Source organism: Chinchilla lanigera, unplaced genomic scaffold, assembly GCF_000276665.1.
Source record: "Chinchilla lanigera isolate Chin_1 unplaced genomic scaffold, ChiLan1.0 scaffold00005, whole genome shotgun sequence".
Taxonomy (NCBI): domain Eukaryota; kingdom Metazoa; phylum Chordata; class Mammalia; order Rodentia; family Chinchillidae; genus Chinchilla; species Chinchilla lanigera.
In genome coordinates this window covers 42,892,390-42,911,179 of record NW_004955406.1, presented here as the reverse complement: position 1 = coordinate 42,911,179, position 18,790 = coordinate 42,892,390, and the positions used below count along the sequence as shown (strand labels likewise).

At 39.7% G+C, this 18,790-nt stretch overlaps 1 protein-coding gene across 1 annotated transcript in view; it reads right to left on the bottom strand.

Annotated features, from left to right (window-relative positions):
• Positions 1-209: 209 nt before the first annotated feature.
• Positions 210-18,790, bottom strand: part of Cr2 (complement component (3d/Epstein Barr virus) receptor 2) — a 33,930-nt gene continuing 15,349 nt past the window's right edge. The window contains exons 3-19 of the mRNA XM_005375433.1: positions 17,375-17,563; positions 17,191-17,290; positions 16,859-16,941; positions 15,960-16,361; positions 15,030-15,206; positions 14,859-14,949; positions 14,492-14,568; positions 13,007-13,414; positions 12,345-12,417; positions 11,903-11,985; positions 11,052-11,444; positions 9,878-10,063; positions 8,629-8,814; positions 7,966-7,989; positions 7,212-7,287; positions 3,699-3,804; positions 210-952 (exon numbers count right to left, since the gene is read on the bottom strand). Coding sequence (XP_005375490.1) covers positions 3,714-3,804; positions 7,212-7,287; positions 7,966-7,989; positions 8,629-8,814; positions 9,878-10,063; positions 11,052-11,444; positions 11,903-11,985; positions 12,345-12,417; positions 13,007-13,414; positions 14,492-14,568; positions 14,859-14,949; positions 15,030-15,206; positions 15,960-16,361; positions 16,859-16,941; positions 17,191-17,290; positions 17,375-17,563 — 2,639 coding nt within the window. The 3' untranslated portion in view covers positions 210-952; positions 3,699-3,713. The remainder of the gene's footprint in view (positions 953-3,698; positions 3,805-7,211; positions 7,288-7,965; positions 7,990-8,628; positions 8,815-9,877; positions 10,064-11,051; positions 11,445-11,902; positions 11,986-12,344; positions 12,418-13,006; positions 13,415-14,491; positions 14,569-14,858; positions 14,950-15,029; positions 15,207-15,959; positions 16,362-16,858; positions 16,942-17,190; positions 17,291-17,374; positions 17,564-18,790) is intronic.

Sequence of the window (18,790 nt, the reverse complement as noted above, 5' to 3'; positions counted from 1 at the left end):
ATAGACTGAGGAAGATGTTGGCTGAGAAATATGAGACAAAGTCTTGGGGTGAGGGAGTTCGATTTGTGGGCTGAGAGTTTGGCTAAAATGACCAAGCTATAAATCTAGAAAGAACAGCTGATAAATCATAAACTCTAAAGATCCTGGGACAATGTCTATTTTTCAAGAATTCATGGACTCCAGAACAGCAAAATCACATAAGGCAAGTGTTTTTTTAAAAACACAGTTTATTTGAATGGTAATGTATACATTACTAACAGAAGCTTATGTAAAGACTGTTAATGAAATATCCAAAGCTTGACTTGTACATCAGATTTTTAGAATTAAAACCTGACTCTTAAAACATCAAAACTTTGTGCAAATTGGAATTATTGGTTATGGGAAGGCAAAGAACACACAGTATTGTGAGGGAAAATCCCAGCCCACTGGGGATAAAAATGAAATATTTAACCATATCAAAGGTGGGATGCTACCACTAAGGCAAAGCCAGCCTTCCCAATAAAGGTGCCCATCACAACCAGAGGATGTATTTCAAATTTGGTTTGAATAATTAAAGCTACATTGCAACCCAAAGCATATGGCAGTGATCAGTATGCTGTTTGCAAATGAAGATGGATCCAGCTCCAAGGACAGCACTTCTAGTGCCTTCCTAGAGAAGGTGACACTTTTCAAGCCAAGCATTTGTTTATAGCCACAGCCTGACTTCAGGCTGATGACAAGTGAGGCTTCAGAGCGTCCTTGATGAGCACAGGTGTGAAATTGGGCTCCCGCCTTTACCGTCAGGCAAACCTGCTTTGTTCTGCATGAGAATAAGTGCGCACAGGAAATTCTAGCTTGTAAAAATCACACTGATCTTGAGACCGCACAAAGAGACTTGCTGGTTTTAAAGCGGCTTCTTGCCAGGCAATGTTCAATTGGTTTCCAAGCCAGATGGCCCACTGAAATAGATCTTCTGTTTAGGCGGCAGCATGAGTAGTGGCAGAGAAATTCAAAAGTTGAAATAACAAAGTGTTAACATTCTGTCTGCATGCCAAATACAACCATTATAAAGCCCACTAGAAGACATCATTCTGTTATAGGTGCTTCTTCAAATAACATACTCTGGAACAAGTAATGCTATAATTTGTATCAATAAACATGCATAAGACTGAAAGGAAGAAATGGAAAAATATTCTCATTCTCACTTCATATATTCACTCAACAGCTATTTATGGATGGCTTTACACTGGGCCCTTAATGGTCTGGCTGTGGAGAGCACGGTGTCCCTGTCCTCCTCCCCGCCTCTGTGACTCCTCAGCAGCAAGTAATCAACAGCAGCTTTTCTGTACCTTGCTTGTGGGACTTTTTTCTTGTAGCTTTATACATGTAAGTCTTATTTAGCTCACCAAAATAAGTTCCAAGTGGGAAGAGGTGGTATCTTTATTTTATATCTTATAAGTTAGATGGGAGAAAGCAGTCTGAAGCCACATTGGAACTCGAGTTCCTGACCTTGGCAAGGAGACCCTTTCAGGCCTGGTTTTCTCATTTGTTTCTTGTTTTAGCTTGGTGTGACCTACGAATAATATCCCTCTTTCCATGTGACAGCGAGGGGCAATCAGATTAAACACAAACACCCCTCACCATAATGCCTGGGCAGAGAAAACCTTCCACTGTTCACCCCATTTTATCCTGGGAACCTCAAATGGGCCCTTCATGGTGCATGTCAACATTTCTGCACTCCTTGTCATTCATTTTTCAATCTACTGTGTAAGGCCTCCCTCTTTCTCCTTAAACCCTGCCACATTTCCCAGCTGATTAATTTGCTTTCTGCACCAAGAAAACAGCATTACTAGAAGAGAACAGGACATGTTCATCCACCATCACACCTCCCTCCCACCTTCTCTTCCTCCCAGCTGTTCTGCCTTACCTTCTGCTCCCCTCTCTCCGACCAGCTCCTCTGCTCCAGCAGCACGATCCTGTTCCCTTAGTGCACCCAGAGGTTGCTCGAGCAATTCTGCTCCCTTTCCTGCCTCACTTTTCTGTTCCTGCTAGATCATTCGCATTTGCATGCAGGGAGCTTCTATTTATCCATTCCTAAAAATATTTCCCCAGACTTCATCCTACCCTTACTTCTAACTCTTGCTATCATTCTTTCTTATCTCATGATCTCTATAGGAAAATGCCTAGAGAGAGCTATCTGCTTTTGGTATGTGAGACTTCTTTCCTTTCATTCTCTGTTAAGCTCATTCTAGCCAGGCTTCCACCTCCTTACTTTCCACCAAAGCTCAAGTTCACCAGCAAATCTTGTGCTAAGTTCCAATGGTCAGTCCTCACTATTCGCCTTTTTAACCTAAAACAGCACTGCATAGAGTTGGTCACTCTCTTCTCACTGACCTTTCTGTACCTGACTTCTCGAGCACCGTACGGTAGGGCTTTTGTCTTGCATAAAACCAGTTTCTTTGGTCTTCTGTTGGCCCCTTCTTTCACCACCTTATTCAGTCTCACTGATATATAAATGCAGATAGTGACAAGGTCCAAATTGGGATCTCCAGCCTGGACATACTGCTTCAAGTACAGACTTGTCCTTCTTGACACTTCTTGCCTTCTTGACACTTCTATTTGGATGTGTACTAGAAACCTTACGCTCAACAGCTTCAAGTGGAACTCCTGAATTCTCTTCCCATACTTGTTCCTCACCTCTTAATTAATACCAATTCCATCCTTTTATCTTCTTAGGTCAAAAAATATCATTGCCACCTCTTTGTCCCTTTCATACTGTGAAACTGTCAGCAGTTTCTAATGTCACTATCTTAAAAATGCATGTAGACTTTGACTTATTCTCTCAAGCTTGGTGGTATCCACTCACAATTTCTTGCCTGAGTTACTGTAAAGCCTCTTCACTGTTTAAAGTCTTCCCACTTGGCCTCCTATAACCTCCCTCCCTTCCTCTGTCTCTGTCTCTGTCTGTCTGTCTGTCTGTCTCTCTCTCTCTCTCTCTATCTATCTATCTATCTATCTATCTCTGGTCCGGGGAATCATCAAACTCAGGACCTTGCACTTGCCAAACTGGCGCTATGCCACTGAGCTATATCCCCAGTCCTTCTCTCCTTTTTTTTTTTTTTTTTTTTAAACACAGCAGTTAAGGTGATTATGTAGTTCATTTACTTAAAACTCCAGTGCTTCCCATCTCAGACTAACAGCTCACTACAATGACCTGATTCTCCTCTCCCCTGCTTCTTATCTCTCATGACCTCCACCACTCTTACCCTTGGTCCACTGGCTCTAGACCAACCTGGACACTTGCTGTGCTTCCAGCATAGCAGGAATGCACCTCCTTACAGCCTTTCTACTACTGGTTTTTGCCTGTGTTCTTTTTCTGTGAGGCCACACAACTGGCTGATTTCTTCCCTCTAGCGTTTGTCAAATGCCCTTTTCTAGGTGAGGACTTCCCTTGCAACCACCCTGTTCTTGCCATCCCTGTTGCCTGCTTCAATTCTCTTTATCTTTTTATTTTTTCTTAACCATTTTGCTATTTAGTATATTTATTGGATGGATTAATGTAGTTTAAAGAAAACTAGGAACATAATTTGTTATAATACAGTAGGTAAATTAACAATGCTAACACATGTGGGATAGTCAAAACCATAAATACTTAGTACTATACTTAAAATGAAAGGCAACCTTGATATATAAATTAATAAAAATTTTTAATTTCATACCAGTTTGTTTTCAGATCAGCTCGCTGGGTTGTATGGATCAACAGAGTATACTTCTCGTGTTTCTAAATGAAGATCTTCTTTAGGCTTTGAATTTGTGTAATAATGACTACATCAAAGAAATAAGAAAAATAAATTATTTTTTACAACATAAAGTTGTGTAGTTGTTTGCTCCCCATAATTCCCAAAACATGGTAAATGTTTTTCACAGACAATTTCATTTTATTGTCTTGACTATCATGATGACACAATTTTTGGGGGGAAGTTAAAAAAACACCCAAATCAGTCATCTGTGTTTCTATGTAGAAACAGCTATGTAAAAACAAAACACTTGATGCTTTTATAAATGTTCAAGTCAGAAGCTGACCCTGCACAGCTTTACCCCATATCTAGGACTCTTAATGACTAACACTCATGACTCTAAAATTGAAGAGATAAATTGAAAAACCTTTATTTTATCATATGATCAGAACTTTAGCACTGTGGGACACATAATTTTCCATTCCAACTTAAAAGAAAGCTTGACTCAAAATCTTTATATATTCACACAACAGTACAAATTTTAAACAGTTTTGTAGATTTCAAGAGAATATTTTTAATTTTATTTTTTGAAAGTACATATACTTTATATGTGTGTGTGTGTGTGTGCGCGCGCGCGTGTGTGTATGTTTATTTCTGGGGATGGAACCAAAGGCTTCACTCATGCTAGGCAAGTGCTGGATCACTGAGCTATCTCTGCAGCACTAATGTGCTTTGAAAGTCCCTTTATTGGAATTAGTGAATGACAATAAAATGTGATTACACTGTCATTGTCAGCTTTGAAACAAATTACTGGAGAAGATTATTATTAAGGTTAGTTACAACTTGTCACTCACTCCCATATTTAAGAGGGCAGCTCATAGGCGATACATGGAAAGTATTATTTAATTGCAATTTTTAGGCCAATGAGAGATTTAGATAGTTAAAATATCTTAGATGATAGAGAAGTATAGGATAGTCTTTTTGAAATATATGGATGACTGTTCATATATTCAATTGTTCGATTTTGCCAATAGATGTTGCTTTTTTGATGAGTTATTTCTTATCTCATTTACCAAAAACTATTCAGAGAAACTCATATGTCTGTATCAATTATTAGAAAATAAATTTAAGTAGGTTAAAAATGGAAATAAAGCCAGTGAGTGACACTTAAGAATTTAGTTTGACATATCTATTGGGGTCATACCAATTAAGACATTTAAATATAGTATATGATATAACATGCTAATAAGGAGATTAGAACATTGAATTATTTTAACTTCTAGTTATTCCCCAAGTTTGCAAATTTTCCTACACATGCAGGGCTCTGATGATACTTTTAGTAGTGTGAAGGAAAGAGATAGAGACCACATTTCCTATTTATTTAAATTTTTCACTACTCTTAGCTAAAATTATCTTTTAACTTCCTATGAGGAAAGCTATGCAAATGACAGGTCTATATATCTATATGTACTTATTTTTTGAGAGCATTTTCTCTCTTGAATATATAGGAGGCATTCAGCACTTACTGTATAAGAACAAAATGAAGGGACATGGTCATTATCTCTCCTCATATCCTTTCTAGTTCTGTAACATTCTTGGTCAAATTTTAAAAAGCCACGTATGCATATGCTAGATAACAACAACATACAGAAGTGTCTATAGCAAATAGTTGACATTCATTAACACTGTAGGCAATGAAATGAGACAACAATAAATAAGTAAATAAAAATGTACAGGAAAGTATGAGAAAATAATAATTTGTAGAAAGTATATATATTTTGTAGGTGTTGTACTGGGAATTGAACCAGTCCTCATGCTTGCTAGGCAAGTGCTCTACCACTGAGCTACATCCTCAGCTCTCTTTTTATTTTATTTTTGTTTGCTAAGTTGCCTAAGCTGGCCTTGAATTTGTGGTTCTCCTAGCTCAGCCTCTGAGTAGCTGGGATTATATGCATGTGCTTCTGTGGCTGGCTGAAAATACAGTTTTTTACTGAGACAACTAGATAACTCAAAAAAATTATTAGAATAAGACAGTGTATAATAAACTTTCCTAGATGTCATTTAAAGTTAATTATAAGATGTAGCCCAAAATATTACAAACCAATGAGACAGGCATGTTTTTCTTAAAACAGGCTTTGCAACAGTTGACTAGATAGAAAAAAGTGCCAGTGAATTATATTGACCATTATCACAAAATAAATTCCAGATTCAAATGATAAAAAACTTAATAGTAAAATGTAAAAGTCTGTCTAATTTCAGGACAAAAAATTATAACAAAAATAGAAACTTAATAATATATTTATTTAGACAATCATGAAAATAGCTGAGTGAAAGAATCACAAGTTCAAGGCCAGTCTAGGCAACTTAGCAAATAAAAATAAAATGAGAGCTGAGGATGTAGCTCAGTGGTAGAGCACGTGCCTAGCAGGCATGAGGATGGGTTCAATTCCCAGCACAAAACCTACAAAATATGTATACTTTCTACAAATTTATTTACTTGAATAAATGAAAAGGCCTAGGATATTTCTGAAAGGAACACATCACAGAAAAGATGCCATTCTCAGAAACCAACCTACAGACCTAAATGCAATCACAACATGTTTGCTCTCAGAAAGATGACAAATGATTCAAAAAGCACCTGTAAGAAAAACCAGGAAATAGAAAGTCCTGAAAAATTATATGGAGGGGTTTGCCTCATTAGATATTATAGTTGTATAAATCCATCTTAATGAAACACACAGTGGTTTGTGATGAAATAACAGATCAGTGAAGGAGCAAAAGGGATCAAGAAACACAAGATATTCAGTTAAATTAATTACTTTGATATACGATCAAGTTAGAACAAATTTTCTGAAATGCCAATAGGCAATATTTATTAAGTACATTAAATGTTCGCGGGCTTTTCCCTAGTAATTCTGAAATATATCTTAAGGATATAAGTAGATATGGAACTAGGTCTATCAAAAAACATTCTTTGTATCTTTATTTACTATCAAGACAATTGTGGAAGCAACCTAAATTTTCTGCAACACAGAAAGAGTTATTAAATATAAATCATTTGTAGATACAAAAACATGTACATTAGTCTAAATGAAAAGTAACTCACGATGAAAAATTATACCTCCAAAATTTCACCTCATAAAGAAAAAAGAATACAGAATATAAGAGAAGTGTTATATAGGAATATATGTGGAGTTGTCTGGAGTTGTCACCATGAGGCTTTTTAGTGTGGTTTTTCTTTTTATTTCCTATATTGTTTCATTTTGTTTTATAATGTACTACCTGAATAAACAATCATTAGACAAAATAAGGTACACATTTATATCTTTTAAGTCCTTACAAGAGGTTTCCCTCCCAATTGTCTTGATATAAAGCATATCACAAGATGCTTTATACCAATTAGCACATCGCAGTATTCATTTAATACAACTTCTGCTTATGTGTTTAGAAGAAGCCAACGCTTACTGAATCTTTTGGCTAAGTGTTTGGACTTACCGTGCTCTGAGTTTTGATATCATGCATAAGGTGGCAATAACCAACAAGAGAAGAAGTCCTGGGCCTAGAAAAATACCTGCAGGAGGGGGAGAGTGAATATCAAATGCTAAAAAGAAATGTATTATGAACTGATAATGGGGCCTACTGGTACCAAATGTTTACATGACTATTACACTTAACTCTTCTCAATTATAAATTCTAAATTCTTGAATGGCCATAATTGGGCTTAAGGTTTTCCTGATTGGAGTCAGTCTGCATTTTAGTACAGCACCACTCACATGAGCACGGGGTTCTAGTCCTTTTTCTGTGACTTTTCCTGTTCCTTTCAATTTTGTTAGTGACATTCTTGTCACTGTGTTGAAATTAGGAGCAGAGGATACCAGGATCTCATGTTTCTGCCTAACAACATTGGATTCTCGGTTGGAAAATACATTTCATTACAGCAGAATTTTAAAAAACCTATTGCAATAGTACCAAATCATGCAAAACACCAAGAGTTAATAAACTGAAGCTCTATTAAAAATTAAGAGTAGTTGGCTGTTTAAATATTTATCTAATTCTATCCCAAAGGATAGATAATTCTATCCCAAATTTTGTAATGTGGTATGTATGTTAAAATATCTTTAAAACATAAAGGAAGATGATAGCTATTGAGTTAAAATGAAAAAATATTAATAGGTAGGGTATAGAATATAGACATATGTATGTATAAAACATCATAAGAGGTTTTCCTCAAGAATGTAAAGAAACTTACCATAAAGAAAGGGATCAGATGAACCTAAGTAAAATACAAAGCAATGAAAATGTCAGTCTAGTAGCACAAGTCAGTGTGCCCCAAGTCCCATCATCCTCTGGTGTTGCCCCAGAAGTCAACACTCAGCCCCCTTTCAGGTCTATTTATGATGTAATTGGTCCCTGAGTTGTAGCTATTCTTTTATATATAAAGCCTCACTGTATTTTCTTTTCACTTGAATTAGGTAGGCTGGGGGAGGTTGCCAATAAAGAGAAAGAAGGATGTACTTGGCTTTATAATCCATGATTCCCCAGGATACAGTGCAAATTTTAATTGTTATCACAAGTGAGTTAACATGTTTGGAGCTCCTACTGAATTAATAAGCACTTTGAAATCAAGATTCAGCAAGCAGGGAGTCTCAGGTGCGAGTCCTCTCTAAATGAAAGGCTGTTAGTTTTGCATTTTTGCTCCTATTAAGTTAACGTTCTCCTCTTTTTATTATCTTTTATTTAGTTCCCCCATCCTCAGGAAGGTGTGCTTTTTCTAGAGGGGACCAGCAGTTTCAAATTCATCTGTTAGTGCGCCTGGTCACAGATCTATGTCACCTGGAAGCCTGCTGAGGGAGATCTCCTGCTGGCCAATCTCCATGCTAAATGCAAGCAGCAGTGACGCCTCGGCACTTACGGGATCTGCAGATGGCCAGAGGAGGGTCCCACTGCTGGTCGCCCTGGCACTGGCTCTGTGGACTGCCCTCCAGCATGTACCCATCTTCACACTCCATGGTTACAATGGAGCCGTACTGGTACATCTTCTCAGCCTCCAGCCCCCTCTGGATCCCATTTGTGTTCTCAGGGAAGCTGCAGTTTACCTCTGCAGGGAGAGGAATCCAAAGGAAGCAGAGTCATACTTTGTCCTTGTAGCAAGAAAATAGAAACTGCCCTTAAGGAAACATTCACAAAACCAATTTAATTCATTCTCAGTAAGCAGAGCATCAGCGAAATAATGTCCTAAGCACAGCCTTTGTGGTGTCAGCATTCTCTCTTAATAACTCCTGGGTGATTTCAGCCGAATTGCTTTCTTTCCGCTTCTATGCTTTACTAATAGCAGTAGATGATCCTAATCACCTCTGGGAGAAATGGAGAGAGTTGAAGGAGTCATACTGAATATTCCAAGTTACTATCTTTTTCTGGGTCTTGTCTACTCTCTAATTCTTTACCATGCGAGTGCTTCCTCATTCCTTCCTTCATCTTTTCAGTGTAGGCATCCAGAGTGTGAGATCTTGGATTTGATCCCCACTCTTTTTCTTCCTAGCTCTGTGACTGTGGGTTAGTTACAAGTCACTAGAACCTCATCTAGACCACAGGGATGGCAACAGCAGCACCCTGCTATGGATCCTGCCAAGACTAAAGGAGACGATATGTGTACAGGGCTATACACAGGATCTGGCATATGTTAAGAAGTGCTCAGTAATATTAGGTATGAAGTTATTACTCATTTCATACATTGTTTATGATCATGACTTTTTGAAACTTTTATAAAAATGTATGCATAATCCCATCACCATACACAGGAAATAGACTCAAAAGACCATTCTGCTCTTTTTGGTATTTTATCAAATGCACGCTTATCATTAACTGCAACCACAAGAAAAACACAAACTGTGCTTTAATTTATGAAAGCACTTCAACTTTCTATATCCAGTCAACTGTATAAGTGGTCATTTGCTAGTCAGACTACAGCCTAGGCCATTTTTCTTATTTTGAGAACCTTATATTAAGTAATACATTAATCGAATCAAATGCATTTAACTAAATATTCCTGTTAATGCCTTTCTTTGGCTATTTTAAGTTGAACGTACATAACTGTGAACACATCTATTTGGAACAGACTGATTTACTAAGAAGAACAATAAGAGATAATGCAGACCACGCACCTTTACAGTAGGGGGCCTCTGGGCTCCAGACCCCCTCATGTGTGCACAGCAGGAGGGGCTCCCCCACCAGCACATAGCCTGGGTCACAGGTGTACAGCACTGACATTCCAGGGGAAAACTGAGCTACGTTTCCACCAGTATGGTTCCCATTGAAGATGGCATGTGGAGGCGGACACTCTACAAAAGCTTAGAGACCGGTAAGAAAGGAACTTTAATGCAGTGCAGAAGAACATCTAGATGACAGCATTTCTGTGTGATAGCGACACAGACAGGCAATGGGTGATACATTAGCCAATTAACTGGTAACCAGAAACCTTCATCCCAACTGGACCAAGCGATGCTGGGAAGACATGCATTTTATACCTACATCATACCTGATCTGAGGAAATGCACCAAGTGGAAGGTACTGAAACATCAGTGGCTGTGGTCCACAACTATAATCTGTCAGCCAAAAGTATTCTTATTTTCCCTTTAAATAGTAAACAGACTGTAGCCTAAGCAGCACACATTCAAGTGGAACCAGGAAGTGAAGCCTCCAGATGTGACAAACTAGAAAGTCGCTGTTCTCCTCAAAGTGGCAACCACTGCAGACCTCGCATTTGCAGTTTCATTGTTTATCTTGGGCTATGGGGATGGATTTGCCCTAAAATAAGAACACTTTGCTGGCCAAAGAGAACTATTCTGGGGAGATGAGTTCCACTGGGTCACAGGTTGGAAGATGGTGGTGGAGGTAATTACTGAAAGGAATGAAACTGCCAACTGGCAACTAAGACAGAAAAGGAAGCTCAGTGGATTTGAAGGCTTGCTCCATTCCCCTCAACACCAAAATTACCCTCTGCCTGGTGCTGTAGCCTTCTGTACTGAATTCTCAGTAATATTACTGCCAAACATTGGCACAAACATTCTGTGCATTTTTCCTTTTCTAAATTCATAGGAAAAATATATTTGGAGACTCAATCATTTTGGAAGTTCAACATTGTTCTTTTGTGTACTATGGCTCAGTGTACACACCGAGAAATGAAAAGAGAACTGGGTGAGAAGATATGGCAAAGAGCTTACAAGACAATGACTATGGAAGCTTTCAAATGCTTTTCTTCAGGTGGAATGGCAAGTGCACGTTCAAAAACCTTTATTTTCTACAACATGCCATATTTTATCCCATAAAGTATCTTACCCTTTCGGATACAGGTCGGTATGCTTGGTACCCATGTGTTATCTGTATGGCACCTTATCAAGTGGTTGCCTTTCATGATGAAGCCAGGATTGCAAGCAACATACACTATGTCATTGTGAGAATATGCAGAATGAGTTTTGTTGAGTGGGTATCCATGTTTGATTTCTGGATCAGGGCAGTGAGTCACAGGAGGTGATTGCAGGCACTGTGGGGGAGGCCCGCTCCAAGATCCACGTCCTTCAGAATTACTTCTGCACTTTAAACTTTTCTCTCCCGAAAGATAGAATCCTGGGTCACATTTATAAGAGACTTCATTTCCATATAGAAACTGTTTTGCCATCGTGCCTGTGGGTCTCCCATTGGCAATCAGTGGTGGAGGCTGACAGTGAATAGCTGCAGAGAAATTTAGGGAATTCAGCTTCAGTGAGTACATCACAGTGGACGGTCGTCCCTCAAGATATAGATGACACTAAGCAACTGCATTGCACTTCACATAACTAGTTACTTAAACTTTGGAACCTGCATTATGCTTTTTGTTAAACAACTTCATGTATGAGTAATATAAGCACAAAAAATTCAGAAAACACAATAAAATATAAGAAGAAATACATCTATGTTTCCATGATCTAAAATTATAGGTTATTTTTAGGTTTAGCAAAATTAGCAGGCATCTGGCAACTACTCGATTACCACCTCACAATTGTTTCTAGTATTGGTCAAACACTGACACATTTTCCATCATCTTACGTTCACTAAGGAGAAGCATAAACTACTGAGTCAGTTACGCTCTTTAGTGGCCTTCCCTCTCTGACCACATATGTCCACAGCTAGCTCTTTTATTCTCAGTTTACCTTCACAGTGTGGACTCTTTTGAAACCAGATCCCATTCTTGGCATCTTGACACTTCTTATAAGTATATCCACTCAGCTGGTACCTAGACAGGGACAGACAATAATGCAGTAGCTTTTCTTTGCCCAGGATCGCATTTCTGCAGCCTGACCTCTTCAAACTGTAAATACAGTGGCACTTCTAAATGAGAACTTCAGCAGAGAGAAGCAACAACCCTCAAACCTGCAAAACTACTTTAGAGTTACAGACAGTCAGAGCACAGCTCTTCCCATGTCAAAAAAGCATGGGAAAGCCAGAACTGCTGGTTAGGCCATTGGAGCCTCATGTTCTCTGTGGCTGTGACGATGGGGATCTCTGTAGGGATTCAGAGTGGCAGGTTGTGGGTAGAGTTAATGCCTAATACAAGGTGCACCCCTTTCTCAGAATGGACCATCTTGAACTCACCCCTCTCCACAGGATGTGCCCACATGTTCCACGTGGGAGCCAGCTGGAGGCTCTGCGGCAGGCTCACATCCTTCTGGAAGAGCAAAGTTGGGATGAGTTATAGATGCCTCATAGCAAAGAGAATGATAGCTCTGGAACTGAAAGGACTTTTGAACCCTGGAGCAGGACTCCAGTGAAGGCAGAGAGTCAATGTTGCTTCCCACAGCATGTAGCCAGGGTCACAGGTGCTGTCTACAGACTTCCCTGAGACCATGAAGACCACGTTTTTTCCCAGTGCTGACCACAGTGGAACCCACCAAGTGGCAGCCTGAGGAGCAGACATTCCTCATAAACACCAACACAGGGTCATTTCTCAGCCAGAGACAATCTGAAATTTTGTAAGATCAAGGATCAGGAAGCTCTCATTCATTGCAAAATGCTTCTGCTTTTCTGAAAGAACACGGCCCATTTCAAAGGGCTCTCATTTTATGCCCTGAATACATCCCAGTCTAAGGAAGTGTTCACCCAAGAACATGCAGAACTCCCACAGAACATTCTACTACAGCGTGGAAGAACTGCAAAGTAACACACACCCCTTCTTGCCTTTCCCCATGACTCCGGTTCTGAGTGGGAGATGATAAACAAGAATAAGTAAGTAAACACCCTCCCCATTGGGTTTTTACCTTTTGCACAAACTGGAACTTCAGGATCCCAGGTGTTATCAGCTTTGCAACGAATTTGACCACTGCCCTTCAAGATAAATCCACGCTTACACTTAAATGTCACACTGTCATTGTAGGAATATGGGGCTTCTTTCCTGGATATCTTGTACCCATTTTCAATATGGGGATCTGAGCACTGGACATCAGGGAGGGAGAGTTTACAGAGAGGAGCAGGGCCACTCCAGGTGCCTTTCTCTTGATCATTGCTTGTACAATGGATGGTGCGCTCCCCAATGAGGTTGAACTGCACTCCTTCCTCTGGCCCAGGGTTACACGTGTAAAGGACTGTGGTTCCATATGGGACATTTTCTGAGGAACTTCCTGTGTGTGTCCCATCATAGATAACAGGGGGTGGTGGGCAGGTGATTTCTAGAGAGACAGAAAGATGCTATATAAGTCTGTCCCAAACACCAAAGAATAGAAGCCAAGCACAGTATGATCCTTTTGTTTTCAGGAAGGCATGGATGACTTTTCTTTATGTGAGCTATACCAAAGCTTTGCTTTATATATATATATATATATATATATATATAATTAAACTGATTTCACAGAAGAACATCTCTACTAAGTAAAAATACTGATTACTACCTTATGAAGCATTAAGGCTCAGTAGCCATTTGCTAATTAAAGGGAGAACTCTTTTAACTTAGTAAGGGATAAAAGATACAGAGGAGTAAGATTCAGCTTTTCTGAGTACTAACCTTGGGCTGAGATCATATGATCATTTCTATGATTAGTGAAGCCTATTTACTGTTTTTTATTTTATTTTTGTCTTTTTGAGACAGTGTCTCGCTATGCAGTTCAGGCCGGCCTTGAGCTCACTTTGTAGCCCAGGCTGGTCTCGAACTCACATTGATCCTCCTGCCTCAGCCTCCCAAGTGCTGGGATTACAGGCGTGCACCACCACGCCCAGCTAGCCTATTTACTGTTGATTGAGTGCCTACTTCTGGGAAAGGCAGATTCATTATCCGCAAAGTAGTGATAATACAATCTAATTCCAATAATTTTGAAGGCTGTGGTTATATGCCAAGCTTACAGATGGGAGATTAGAATTTCAGAGAAGTTGTACAAATTGCCCAGGGTTGTACAGCTATGAAGCAATAGGAACAGAATCTGAGTTCAGATGCAACAACTATTTCCTAATCTTGTCACTAACACAGTGTTTCCTAGATCATGGATGGTGCTTCACATCCTCATCGCTGTCATTATTCTTGTAATTCTAAATGACAAAAGAGACTCAGTAAGAAAGTACATTTAATTTAACTGATTGAAGTAGGAAAAGGGAACAACAGAAAGATATGGCAAAACTACACAGGGGAGACTACTGACAAAGTTCACAGAATAGAGTGTCGTGTGTGAATTCCCATCGCACGGCCTCAAACAAATCTCCCCAGAAACGTATAGATCTGGCATCATTTCAGATCCTCTGTCATTTTTGCCACTCACCTTCACAGAGACGGAGCTCCATATACCAAGGAACTGTTCCTTGACACAGCTGATAAGCGTTCTCACCTAATCGGTACCTAGAAACAGAGAATCACTTCGTTTGGCCATCTGGCAACACCTACCCCAAGCAAGAACATCCCACTCTAAAGCAGACTCACCACGTTCAGGACAAGAAGCAGCAAGAACAAGAATGTAGCCAGTTTCAGTACCATCCCCCCACTGCACAGTTTCCATCCATGGAAAAACTGGGGCAATTAGCACCCCATAAACACACGGCAGGAATGGAGCTTTGCGATAAACTTACATAAAGCTTGCAGTGTACACAGATAAGCCAGACCTGATTTGGGCTGAGACAGCCTTCACTCACCCTTCACCACAAGTAGAATAAACAGCTGGTCTAATAAATCTATCCTGAGGTTTTCTAAAGAGTTGAGGTCCTAATGGTTTACATTCTGCCGCTAAGAAAAGAGACTAGGATGAGAAACAGCTCCAGACAATCTTAGAACCAGCAAAGCGGTCTGTCTTTGAAGCCTGGTACCTTTGCACTGAGGGAGAGTGTGTGTCCACTTCCCTTCAGGGGTACAATGGATGGATTCTTCTCCCACTAGCTTGTAGCCAGGGTTACAGCTGTAGTTTATAGATGTGCCAGGGGCAAACCGGACCATGTGTCGATCTTCCTTTTGCCCATTGAGGATCTCAGGAGGGGCCTGACAGTCTAGCGCAAAAAAAAAAAAAAAAAAAAAAAAAAAAAAAAAAACAATCTTAAGTAAACAACAACAGAAAGAAACTGACTCCGAGGAGTTGCCATTAATGGTATAATCCCACTCTGGGTGCAGCTGTGCAGCATAGTGGGATCCTGCAGTCCAATTTTGGGGTCGTTTTACATCATTGCTGGTCAGTGTTTTCTTTTCTGCTCTTGGGGTGCTACGGATCTTGTTCAGATCCTGGTCAGTGTAACTTCTCTCTTATCTCTTCCCTTCTTAAGGAATCACCTTGGGTGCTTTTATGGGAGATTTTGATCTACCTTGGGGTGAGGTCCCTTTTAAGAAATTGCTGTAAAAGAAATTGCTGTTCTAAGGCAATCTTAGAACAAGCAAAACCTCTGTCTTTGAGGCCTGGTACCTTTGCTTTGGGGCAGAGGGGGTCCTGCTTCCCCTAAGGGGTGCAATAGATGACTTCTTCTCCCACAAGCAAGTCTTTTGGTCCCACTTTTTCCCCTAAAGATATGCAAAACTTTCCTAAAGAATGCAAAACTTAACAATGTTTAATGTTTTCTCCCCAAGCATATTTCCATAAAATGAAGCAAAGGTGGAAAGGTAAAGAAAACCCTTGCCAGGATTTATGTCCACTATGCTTAATATGGCTGAGGATACAGGAGCTGGAAAAGGCCCTGTTTAAAGCATGCTACCCCTTCCTGTAACTTCTCAGAATGATGCACCCGTAGCACTGTGGAGCACTGGATACTTACCCTTCTCACAGACTGGTACTGATGGCTCCCATGTGCCCTGGGCACTGCATCTGATTCTCCTGCTGCCCTTCAAGGTGAAGCCAGACTCACAAGTAAATGCCACAGTGTCATTATAGGAATATTCATCTTTCTGTGCAGATAACATTTGACCTCTTAGGATCTGGGGATGAGGACACTGACGTGCAGGAGTAGAAAGTCTGCATTGTGGGGAAGGGCCACTCCAGATCCCCCTGTTCTGACTGTCCATGGTGCAATGGATAGTTTTCTTCCCAATAAGGATGAAGGTCACTCCTTCCTCTGGGTCTGGGTCACAAGTGTAAGTTACGGTGCTTCCATATGAAACATTGGTTGAAGAGCTGACTCTTCCATTGAGAATAGGAGAAGGTGGTGGGCAAAGAATTGCTAGAGAAATTAAGAGACAAGAAAGGTCACAGACATGCTGCAAGTGAGGGTGCCTCAGGGCTGACTGAGACTACTGTCACATCCTAGGTTCAAGACAATCACATTTTATCGTGTCAATCACGGCAGCTAATGAAATATAACTTAACAGTGTGCTTTTAAAACTTGACTAGTGAATGCATCTGCTCTGTTGATCCTTTGATTCCTATTGACAAATAAATAATTTCTTTTTTGTATGTGGCCTGGCTATGTATTTAATAAGTCTGTGTAGTTTTCAGAGAAGGAAAAGCCTGGAACCATATTTGATTTGAGGAAGCAGAAAATAAAGAGGCAATTGAAGATGGCTTCAGTGAAGAACATATCACTTGAGCTCTCCAGGGGCTCTTTGCTTTGGAAGAGTCTGTATGTTAATAATGAACCAACATTATTTAATGAAGCTGAGAATGCAGGGTTCTGGGGAACCTTGGTGGTTCTGTACAAACTACATTTGTCTCACCTACCTTCACATACTGGCTTCTTGGTCCAAGTCGCTCTCTGTTCGGCAATCACACACTGACTAGAGGGGTAGCCTTGTAATCTGTACCTGGAGACAGGGGGTTGTCCTTTGGAATTATTATCCAGTTTGTGCTGGAGAACAACAACTTCTACCTAAAAGCTAAGGCAAGTTCACACAATGTGTGTGCCCCTGATCTCTTTATAAGCAGCCTCCCTCATATCCCCTCACTCAAGCTGCCCCTGGATCCTCACCCAGGTACATCCTGCAGCTTTCACAGTCACACCAGGCACAGATAATCCCAATGCATTAGATCTCACAGACCTTGCTAACACTTACCCTACATTACAAGAAAAGTTAACAGTTACGCCAGCCTGAAGACTTGGGGGTGCAGTAACCTGCCCATTGGGAAATTGTCCTATAGGATCACACCTTGCCTCTAAAAAAACAAACCAAACATAAGCAAGAATGGAAGCTAGCAGAACAACCCAGTTTCTTAAAATTGGTTATAAGTTTAGGATACCTTTGCACACAGGAAAAGCAGCATTCCAGTTGCCTGAAGATAAGCACTTAATCGTCTTTTGTCCTTGGAGCAAGTAACCGGCTTTACAGCCATAAGCCACTGAGAATCCTGGGGCAAAGTGGTCAATATTTTTCCCTGTGTGATATCCATTGGAAATCTGGGGAAGCTGTGGACACTCCAGAGGGAAATCTTTACAAACACAATTAGGAAAACAAAACATCAGACGTTGTATCTTTTACAATCTAGATGTTGACTTAGAACATAGTACTTAGTACAAGTAGTTAGTATAAGTAACTTTCAGTTTAGCCTCTGAAGGATCAAATGGATGTGATTTAACTGTGCCATTTTATGCCATTTTATGCATTACAGTATACTGCTGCGAAGTCATAGTTCAGAGTCATTTGTAGATTTTTCCTTGAACCTAACCAATAACTTTGCAGAAACCCCTGCAGTTTTGTGGAAATCATAAATTTCTCTGCAATTGTTTATTTCAGTGGGAAGTTTGCAAGTAGCCAATCCGAGAGCATTATTCAGTTCTCCTTGTTCTTGATTGGCTGCTGCCCTGTAATCATCCAGGGTAGATGCACCAGCATTCCACATCATAACAGGTTGCTGTACCATGTGTAGCTATCGCGAGTGTTCTCGGTTTTGTTCTTCTCAGAACGCTAAGGTCCCTAAGATGCTGCCAAAATGCCCTGCCCCTTCTAATTATTAATTATCTATTTATTAATACAGCATTTCACTAATTAAATCACATCATTAAGGGAGAACATAGCATATTTAAGGTTTAAAGTATAAAAATCGGCATTTATAGGCATTTTTCTGACCATATCTGAAATTTGTGTTTTTCCCACAATTTGCAGGTGCTCTAGGAACATAACCCCCACCACTGTATTTCTCAAATTGAATTACACTATAAGAGTGACTTTTGCCTTGAGAAAAATTTCAAAAATTAGTTGCCAAAAATAGTCAATTTTTACCCCATCTGTAAGTCTGTTCTCTGTTCCATAGGTAGTACATATCCTTTAGAGGCTTATCCTATTATACATTAATAATATAATTTATTGGCTCCCTATATATGACACACATAAACACTCATACAGTATAGTGTATGTGTCCCATACACATTACTGTGTGTTTTGCTTCCTTTACTTAGTAATATAGTATATCTATATTGTTCATGTCAATGCATGTAGGTCTAAGTCATTAAAAAGGCTCACTTGTGTTCCACAGCAAATCCATTCTGGGACTATTTTAAACTCTCCTTCCTCCAAGACTAACTATTCTTCCCTTGATTGATCAATTTTAAAACAATTTCAAGTTTTCTCATTTTTTAACCCATTGAGAATTTATCAGTATTATTCTTTATTAAGGGAATAAATATCTAATTTTGATAGTATTTTTGTAGAATATTGC